The sequence below is a fragment of the Cyphomyrmex costatus genome, unplaced genomic scaffold (assembly GCF_001594065.2).
Source record: "Cyphomyrmex costatus isolate MS0001 unplaced genomic scaffold, Ccosl1.0 scaffold76, whole genome shotgun sequence".
NCBI lineage: Eukaryota > Metazoa > Arthropoda > Insecta > Hymenoptera > Formicidae > Cyphomyrmex > Cyphomyrmex costatus.
Genome location: NW_017280333.1, coordinates 1,732,899 through 1,743,468, shown reverse-complemented (window position 1 = coordinate 1,743,468; position 10,570 = coordinate 1,732,899). Strand labels below are relative to the sequence as shown.

At 34.2% G+C, this 10,570-nt stretch overlaps 2 protein-coding genes across 2 annotated transcripts; one reads left to right on the top strand and one right to left on the bottom strand.

Moving 5' to 3' along the window:
• The first annotated feature begins 353 nt into the window (after positions 1-353).
• On the top strand, positions 354-4,623 carry Dbp80 (putative ATP-dependent RNA helicase Dbp80). The gene is made up of 8 exons (XM_018548958.1): positions 354-668; positions 961-1,199; positions 1,752-1,844; positions 2,024-2,241; positions 2,327-2,504; positions 2,583-2,820; positions 2,887-3,049; positions 4,113-4,623. The coding sequence occupies exons 1-8, from the start codon at positions 606-608 to the stop codon at positions 4,364-4,366; spliced, it is 1,446 nt and encodes a 481-aa protein (XP_018404460.1). The 5' UTR covers positions 354-605; the 3' UTR covers positions 4,367-4,623.
• Positions 4,624-5,368: 745 nt separating this feature from the next.
• Positions 5,369-10,071, bottom strand: LOC108781072 (Heat shock protein 60A). Its single transcript, XM_018548943.1, has 5 exons — positions 9,915-10,071; positions 8,509-8,920; positions 7,424-8,010; positions 6,451-6,754; positions 5,369-6,375 (listed from the first exon to the last, which is right to left on the bottom strand). Exons 2-5 carry the CDS (start codon positions 8,918-8,920, stop codon positions 5,966-5,968), a joined length of 1,713 nt encoding a protein of 570 aa, XP_018404445.1. The 5' UTR covers positions 9,915-10,071; the 3' UTR covers positions 5,369-5,965.
• Positions 10,072-10,570: the final 499 nt, after the last annotated feature.

Sequence of the window (10,570 nt, the reverse complement as noted above, 5' to 3'; positions counted from 1 at the left end):
GGCAGTATTTTGTGGTTACAGGTTTTAGGTCGTTATGTCCTCTCTCAGGTTTCTCTCTGGCCAGACTCCTTATTATAGGGTCTTTAGTTTGCAGTACTTTATATATCTAGTGACTTTAGTGGATATTGTATGTAATTGATATCTTCATTTTTAGAGGGCGGTAGTGCGCAAAGTATTTAGCTTATTTGGCTATATAACTATGGACTTTATATTTAATGAATTTAATAACAGGTAAAAGACTTTTATGTCCTCTCTCACAATCAGATTTCTCTCTTATATCTCAAGAGTGAGGACAAAATACACCTATCCTGTAACCACCGTCATGGAGTTAACATCACTTTGACACCGAGCGCTGATTGGTTTAAAATAGGTGATGGGGGTAATATTTACCACCATAATCGATTTTTCACCAATCAGCATTCAGTATCAGAACGCCGATCACCGCCGATGCCTGTATGAGGGTTTGGGTTAATTCTTGTGAATACTGTGTAAATTTTTAGACTAGAATATTTTCAGTCAGATCTATTAAGGTTTCGAAGTTTATCTTAAAAACTAGTCCGATAGCGGATTCTTTGTCGTAAATACTGATCGAGTAGGCAACGAATATGGCATCGACTAAGGTCGACTGGGGGCAGCACGCCGATGAACAGGATAAATTGGCGTTGAAGGTAAAACGGGATTGTTGCAGATACGCTACAACGGTGTAAGCGTGATTCTTTTGATGTTTACGATATTCATTTCATGAATCATATGGAATCATTACTATTGGCGGTTTTATGACTCACCTAGATTTATAACGTCGTTTTGTTTTTATTCTCTTCTGTACATATAATTTTCATACGGTTGATCTCGCTTGTTGACACACGCTATGCCTGAAAAAAGAGAATATGTAAGCTTCAATTTAGAACCATTGTTTCAAACTGATGTAACAAGTTCATTGATCGTATGTCTCGTGTATAGGTAACCGGTTTGGACTTGGATAAATCGAATTCGACATCCATTCCTACTTCATCTGTGAAAGATGGAGACATCAAGAGTGATGACGATACGTCAGAAGAACAGATTTCACCAGCAGAGAAGTCTCTCCTACAAAAGATCATAAGGAAAGGATTGGTAGAAACAACAAAGGATTTAGAGATTCAAAGAAAAGATCCAAATTCTCCATTATACAGTGTCAAAACCTTTGATGCACTTCATCTGTAAATAATTACATATATATGTACATTTTAATTAACTTTTAATTGTTACAAGCAGATCTGATTTAAATCAATGCTGTCTCTGTAGTATACATAATTCTGAGCATTGACTCGGTGTGTATATATATATGTATAAAATATTCATAGACACAAATGTCTATATATATATATATATATGTATATATACATATATATATACATATATGCCGACATTTGTGTCTATGAATATTACCTTTTTTTTCTTATCTTCATTAAGAAAGGCAAAGGTAATAAATGTAAACACTGATACACATCATATCAATGACCAAAATTATAGGTCTTAAATAGCATTGATTTAGATCCATCCATTTTAGTTATTATTATTATTGTTTTCTATTTCTCGATACAAGTTCAGACAAGCATGATTCTTATTTCTTTGTAGTATTCAATGAGTAACAAAGATAAGATGACACTTGTGTCACCAACTGGCAAGCATTCAGTAATTAGGATATAATTTATTATATGTGTGATGACATATGTATACTTAAGTTAAAAATATTTTTATTTTGAATATAGCAAACCTGCCTTACTAAAAGGTGTTTATGCCATGGGATTCAATGCACCCTCTAGAATTCAAGAAACTGCTTTACCTACTTTACTCGCTGATCCGTAAGTATTTATCAGTATTATAATTTAAAATGGACTTTGGTGGTTCGAGATAAGAGACTTGTAGTGTCTCTCAGTTTTTGAACTTGGCCAGAGACACTACCGCGTCTCCTGATATTTTCAATATTCTTGACTTTTTTTAAGGGAAGACAGCTTTCAAATTTGCTTGAAAATTTTTTCAGACCACAAAATATGATTGCACAATCTCAGTCTGGAACGGGTAAGACAGCAGCATTTGTACTCGCTATGTTGAGTCGAGTGAATGTTACAGAGAATTACCCACAGGTTCTTTGTTTGTCGCCAACTTATGAATTAGCAATCCAAACTGGCGAAGTAGCGGCAAAGATGTCGCGCTTCTGTCCTGAGATAAAAATAAAATACGCTGTAAGAGGAGAAGAAAGTAATATATCGTTCTTTTGTGCTATTTGAATTTCCTGTTAAAAAAAAGTTATTTTCTAGGATTAACATTGTTTTAATTATTTCAGTAAGTCGTGGTTCAAAGATTGCTGAACATATTATTATAGGAACTCCAGGCAAAGTACTAGATTGGGGACAAAAGTTCAAGTTCTTTGATCTAAGCCAAATATCGGTATTTGTATTAGACGAAGCTGACGTTATGATCGCTACGCAAGGTCATCAAGATCAGTGTATACGTATTCACAAGTAATTTTTTTGATAATATTTATGTGATTGAATATGTTCATATGTGCAAAATATTATTTATATTTATTTCATCAATAGATTACTGCCACGTACGTGTCAAATGATGTTCTTTTCTGCGACATACGAGCCGGAAGTGATGAACTTTGCAGAGATTATAGTCAGTAATCCACTAATAATACGGCTATTAAGGGAAGAAGAAAGTTTAGATAATATCAAGCAGTATTATATTAGATGCAAAAATGTGGATGAGAAATACACAGCTATCACTAATATTTATGGAGTGATTACTATTGGACAAGCGATTATTTTCTGTCATGTAAGATCGATTATATATTATTTAATAAATCCTACGGACATTTGTTAATACATCATTATTTTTTAGACAAAGAAAACAGCTAGTTGGTTAGCAGGAAAAATGACGAAAGACGGACATGCGGTAGCAATATTATCTGGTGACTTAACAGTGGAACAAAGAATTTCTGTATTGGATAGATTTAGAGCTGGACTTGAAAAAGTTCTCATCACCACAAATGTCTTAGCTAGAGGTAAATACAAGAAAAAGACTATTTTTATATTTTAATGAATTCTAAATCTCTTGTGTACAGTAAGAGTTGCTTCACACATTTTTTAACAATTCAGAGCTGAAATGTTTTTTTACAATTCTTGATTAATTCTTATGGGCCTTACGGTTACTGTTACGAAAAGTGTATTCGCCAGTTCTAATGGAATTTAACTAAAATAAAAGAGTATTCTTACAAGATCAAAAGTTTCGTAAATACAGTCTCTAAGTCGATGCTGTTCAGAAATATTTCTGAAACATAATAGTATATATATTATATTATTACTTTAATGATTATTATGTGATCCATTATAATATGATAGTTCTAAAATAGGCAAAATTGTGTTTTATGTAATACATTAGGTGATCGTTATTTTAACAATTTTGATTCAGACACTTAAAGTTTTTTGTTATTTCTATGATTTTTCCAACAAAGCTGTAACAAATTTTTTTTTCTTTATTTCGTTTTTTTTAAATAAAAATCTTCCATTCAAAATGAAATAATTTAGCTAAATCATTTTTATTCGTCCTGGGTTTGTTTTGAAAAGTCATACAGGAATCGATTTTATATAGTATAAAATTTGAAGATACATTTTAAGTTATGAAAAGAAAATCTGGAGTTTTTTAGTAAAGGTGTTTATATATATATATATTTTTTTTTTTAGTTTAAAAATGACTCGCGTGCAAAAACTAATAAATTTTATATTTAATTCGGTCAAAGCTTATAACATGTGGAAAAGATTTAGGAACAAGAATTTTACTTAATCTAAATGAAATCTATTATCTTTTGAAATATTATATACAAAAATATTTTAAAAATAATATTAAATTTTAATATTCTAATGGTACATGTTTATATTGTTCAGAAAGTCAGAAAAAATATTAATGTTTTTATATAACGGAAAACTTCAGGAGTCTCGAGAAAAATTCGAAAATTATTAAGAAACGACCCTAATATACATATAATTCATAAACTTTTACCTATGTTCAAGTAGGTATAGTAAAAGAAACGATAACATGTTGATAATATTGTACAATATTTTTGGCAGGCATTGATGTTGAACAAGTAACGATAGTAGTCAATTTTGATTTACCGATGGATCAAAAGCGGCAAGCCGATTGCGAAACATACTTACACAGAATCGGAAGAACGGGGCGATTCGGCAAGTCTGGGATCGCCATTAATTTAATTGATTCTGATCACGCTATGCAATTGTGCCAGAATATAGAAAAACATTTTGGCAAGAAAATCCATTACCTCGACGCAGAAGATGCAGATGAAATCGAGAAAATCGGAGCCTAGGCTAATATGGCTTTTTATCATGAATATATCTAGGCTTTAATATACTATTTTTTAAAGCGGACTTCTCTTTGTATTTTGAATATAAAATGAGATATTTTTTTTCCAACTGTATACCTGTACACTACAATACCGCTTTTCTCTATTGTATTTTTTCTTTCGCATCCATGTTTGGTGTATTTAATTGGGTCGAAATAAGATTAAAAATTGAAACTATTTATATGTTGCATATGCTGACTGCATGCATACGCTATCAATTCAGATTAATTAAAATTTTGTTCCACTTCAAATTTCTTTTACCAAAAAAAATTTGCGGAATTTTTTTTCAACTGCAAAATTTTTTTATAATATATCAAAACGCGCTCGATATACAGTCGAATACATCGAGTAAAATAATTCATGCAACAGGTTATGTTAAGAATTTAAACAGGGATTTTTCTTGTATGTAATATAATATAGAGAACAGAAAAGCATAATATAAAAATATTTTTTTATTACATTTGTCTTTTTAAGTAATCGCGCGTGATTTGATCAGCATGAATATCTTCTTGAATGTTTATAGTTTCAGAAAATAGCAATTTTAAGCTGTTCAAACATATTCTGAAAATATAAATATCGATAAATGGATATTTAAGATGATCATGGTGGAATAGGCCTCGAATAAGAATATAGTAGCAAATTCCTTGTATTATGATTAAAAAATTATTTCGGCATATTTTTATTAATTTCGGTAATTGTTTAAAAAACACAATATAATGTAGTAATATATTTATATCTATTCTAAATAAAAATTTTCGCTCTATCCTTATCAATCTTATTAATCATTTACTCACTTGCCACAATCTATGTAGCTTATAATATTAAGTATGGCATGGAGAGTAGATTGTAATTTTAATACATATTTATTCAGACGGAAAATAAATTTAACAATTACAAAATCATGAAAGCCTAAATAATTAACCTTCCATAACTAATATGCGCATACATAATTCATTTTTACATTTGCATCTTTAATGAACATTATAACTAGAAAACTGTATAAAATGTTGAACAAACTACTCATGTTTATAACTACATTTATGAAGCAACTGTAAATCTGAAATATCAGGAATATAACGATGAATAAAATTAAAAAATTATTGGTTGAATTTGTTAATTTATCATAATTGTATGTTCTGTATAAACACGTCAACAAGTTCGCCCGCGTAGTCTGACGCAGCGATTTTTTTCCATTGTTAAATGCATTTGTATTTGAAACACTTTTGTATGCACTATACAAATTAAATGAAATAAATCGAGCGATATATATCTTCATATAGATTTATAACATTACACATTCGTAAAACAAAATAAGTGAGAACGGCATTTCGAGAAAATGATTTCATACTACACGAGTGGTATTTATCGCTTGTAATATTTTGAAATAGAAATTGTACGAGATAATACAGATATCTCCTTTATTCCTCCTTATATCTCCTTATTTTGAACAGAATCGATGTTTAAAACTTTATAAGCAATGTAGCATAGTACAATTGCATTTCATTACAAACAAGAGTGCATCTCATGGGCTGTCTTTTTCTCAGTCTTTCTGTTTTGCACTTTTTACATCATGCCGCCCATACCACCCATACCACCCATTCCACCCATTCCGCCCATACCGCCCATAGGTGATTGCGGTTCCTCTTTAGGTATCTCGGTAACGACCGCTTCTGCCGTTGTCAACAATGATGCCACACCTGCAGCGTCCGTAAGTGCTGTTCTCACGACTTTCGTGGGATCGATGATGCCCTTTTCGATCATGTCGACGTACTCGTTGTTAAGGGCATCGTACCCGAGTTTGCCCTCGCTTACTTTTGCCACTACCACGCTGGCGTCAACGCCAGCGTTCTGTGCAATCTGCAAACACGGCATACGTAAAGCATTCGCTACGATGTTAATCCCAGTTTCTTGATCACCGTTCACAGCCTTTAGTTGTTGTAACATCGGTATACATCTTAACAATGCGGTGCCACCTGTAAAAAAAATGTTATATTATTTAATGTGTATGCGAGTTACGCGAAAACAAGCTGATGAAAATAAAAATTCACCTCCAGGAACGATTCCTTCCTCGACCGCGGCGCGAGTGGCGTTGAGCGCATCATGTACACGGTCCTTCTTTTCGTTAACTTCCACCTCACTGCTTCCGCCTACCCTTAGAACGGCGACACCTGACGCTAACCTCGCCAAACGTTCCTGCAGCTTCTCTTTTTCATAATCGGACGTGGTGTTTTCAATTTGATCCCTGATTTGATCAGCTCTTCTATCGATATCAATCTTTTTTCCCTTGCCTCTTAAGATGAGAGTATCGTCCTTTGTAATAATGATTTCTCCCACCTGACCCAAGTCGCTTAGCTAGGAAAAAAGTATTACATTCGTTAAAGTATCGCCGGTGAATGAGCTAAACAATTCAGTAGTAGAGCCTATAAAGCAACAAGTTCGGGTTTGATTCCCAGTTCTGCTATTACTTAACTCTATTATTCAGGTAGAAAAGATATTGTTCTATTATCAAAAAGTTAGACATTACAAGTTATAAATATAAATAAGGTCAAAGTTGAGGCGTCGAGTGGCTCACCGCTCGGTGCGATTGACTCGCGATCTGTAGATCCGAGTTCAATCCCACGTGCGCCCAAACGCGATTTTTCGCGTTTAATGAACTAAAAATGGCTCCACCTGGCGATCAAAAGATCTATGATCATCAGCCGTTCGGATTCGGCGTTAAATTGTAGGTCCTATAGATCAGTAGACATTTCTTTAATATCTGACTGAGGTAGGGATTTTGTGAATTAAATCACCCGCAAATCCGAAAACAACTTGATTCGAGAAACGAATATAGGCCTCGGATAAAAGTAGAAGAGGCCTGTAGACGTCTTATGCTCCACATGAGGAGATAAAGGGTCATCAAGGTCAAAGTTACTTGTAAAATAAATTTTAACTGAAGTAATGTGACTTCATATGAGAACAATAAACTCAACAAGTTGGCAGGTTTCGATCTTATTTGATACTATTAGATAGGATAGATACCTGGACGTCCTCTAATTTGATAAGATTGGCGTCATCACCAAACACAATGCCACCGGTGGATATCGCCATATCTTGAAGAGTGGCCTTCCTATTGTCACCAAATCCGGGAGCTTTAACCGCAGCCACTTGCAGGCCAATTTTCAGTCGATTAACAACGAGGGTCGATAGAGCCTCGCCATCAATATCCTCGGCGATTATGACAAGAGGTTTGCGTTGTGAATTCGCCAATTCCAAAGCAGGTATGATGCTTTGAACGGAAGAGATCTTTTTCTCGCTAAAGAGAAGGAGCACGTCTTGGAACTCGACCTTGGCTCCTTTACTGGAGTTGATAAAGTACGGAGAAATGTAACCTCTGTCGAACTTCATTCCTTCTATGACCTCTAGTTCGTCGATGAGCGTTTTACCATCTTTCACAGTGATCACACCTTCCTTCCCGACCTTCTTCATAGCGTCCGAGATCAAGTTGCCGACGGCTTTGTCGCCGTTAGCGGATATCGTCGCCACTTGGGCGATTTCTTCGGGTGTTGTAACGGGTTTGCTCAGAGTTTTTAATTCATCTTTGACTTTGTCTACTGCTAACATTACACCTACAGTCATAAATTGTTTAATGTTATCTCACAAATAGATATTCGTATTTTCATATTTTATAAAAATATATATAATAATGTGCATATATACATGGTTCATTGATTTATGTTGAAGCTTAGATCAAAGTTCAACATTTCCTAAACTCTCTAAAATATATATTTCAAGAAAAAAAAAAATTAAATACAAATGTTAAGTTTCCCAGAAAGCAGAAAAAAATTTTTTTGACAGAAAATTATTAACTAATCAAGTAATGTCAATAAAAAGAAAAGTATTTTTAATAATATTGCATTAAATGTAATTTTTGTTTTACCCTAAAAAAAACTTTCTGAATTGTGACAATTTCATGATTTATCTTATCTAGTATCTCATCGGTATAATTGGTGATGTTTACCTAACTAATTTGAGATAAGTAAAAAAATCTCGTTTTTTGAGTGTCACTTTTGAAGTAAGTGATATAAAGATGAACTGTTTACCATAGTACAAATTGGTCCACTTACCTCGTCTGATTTCTACAGGGTTGGCACCTTTGCTGATTTTTTCAAATCCTTCTTTGGCTATCGCTCTAGCTAATATGGTTGCGGTAGTGGTACCGTCTCCAGCTTCCTCATTGGTATTATTAGCTACATCCTGTACCAGCTTGGCTCCGATATTTTGAAATTTGTCCTTTAGTTCAATGCCCTTTGCTACAGTCACGCCGTCCTTTGTGATCTTTGGGCTTCCCCAGCTCTGCTCCAAAATAACATTGCGCCCTTTAGGGCCCATTGTTACGGCAACTGCATCTGCTAAGATATCTACACCTTGCAACATCAAGGCACGAACTTCAGCCCCAAAACGTACGTCTTTGGCATAAGTACGTGCCTGCAACTGACGTAGAGCAGTTCCTCTCAATATTGTAGGTAATCTATGCATCTGTAAAAAAAATATGTAATGTATGTTAGTTAAAGAATAATTTATTGTTTACTAATATATTTGTTACCATAACTTTCGTAAAAATGGACATATTTTAATTAACTGTTTTCAATCGATGGAGAATTGATTAAGAAACAAATTTATAATGCATAAAAATCAACAGAATTAACAAGTTTCGAGATATATAGGTTCAAAGAAAAAGTTCGGAAATGCTAAAAAAAAATCTTGATTTATAGTAAATTATACAAAGATTTTTGACCTAACTGTATAGCTAAAGTTAATCCTAATTTCTGATGCAATCATTAAAAGCACTTTTGATTTTCATATATTCCCTATCCATCATTATTTCAAACAAAAAGAAAAATATCACATATACAAATATAAAAAATATTCCAAAAATATATAAAAATGTATATATGCTATTTTTATGCAATATAAATTGAAGAAGGCTTCTCTAAACAGTCAATGAGTCAAGATGATTAATGGCACCCACATCCTATGCCTTGTTTTGTGAGCAATAAAATGTAAAAAAGATAATAAAAATTCTAGATTTATGTTCTTTCATTATATTTTTCCGACATTATTTGTAAATGTAAACCTTTCGTGATTTAACGAAACAAGTCTCGTTGAAAACTAAAGAGAAGTTACATGATCGCGATTTATCACGGATGACTGAAATGAATAGTATTCGACAGTGAGTTAGTTACTCCGGGAACGCGGTTATGTAAACCGTAAATGTCCCGCGTGGCGTGGCGGTTAAAGGTTAACGTTTAACAGAAATAATCGCGAGATCTGACTAAAAATCGTTCGACTGACTATTATACTTTCTCTCACACAAATTGTTTGTGCAGAAGAGAAAATAATATTCTGCCGAACGATCGCAATGAGAACGAGTGCAAGTGATACACCCGGCCGGCTAAAAATTAGTTCCGGCGAAGTTTCTCGAATTTCCCGGAGAAGCACGTGGCACGAATTCGCGGTTCAATCGCTTCACCTTTGATCCTTGGGGGAATTTTTTGATGAACGATCGATGATCGATGTTGGAAGCTGAGCGTGATGAAAATCGTTACGGCGTAATCCGTAATCGAACGCTGTCTTCGCTTATAAAAGACGAATAAGCAGGAACGAGGAGACGACGAACGTGTGATATCACATGGATGCAGCGGATTGGAGTGGATCGGAGTCGCAGGTCGGGGCCTCGGGGGGGGGGAGGAGAGGATTTTTCACGCATGCGCGACAGTGACTCATAGCGTATCGTATCGTATACGATTAGCTTAAATCCTCGTGCAAAGCAAACAATAGACCTGTTCTCTTTGGCTGAATTTATCTGTTTTCCTTTTCTCTCCTTTTATCCAGGAGAAGAGAAAAGGAAGAAAGATGAATTGGTGCAAAAATTCATTAAAAAAAAACAGACCTAATAGTTTTCCGGAACGCGGCAAAGTGCTGCGTGAAGTTGTCGCGTGGTGTACGTTCTTGAAGAACAGCGACTTCAGACGACTCGCGCAATTCTGCATGATGCAATCGGCCGGGTGCTCACAATCACCTTTTTTTTTTTACGCTCCTTTCGTTATCACATCATTACAGAATATATGCTTTTTTGGCATAAATATGCGTGGAGACGATTATTACTACAAGTTACAATTTCGACGA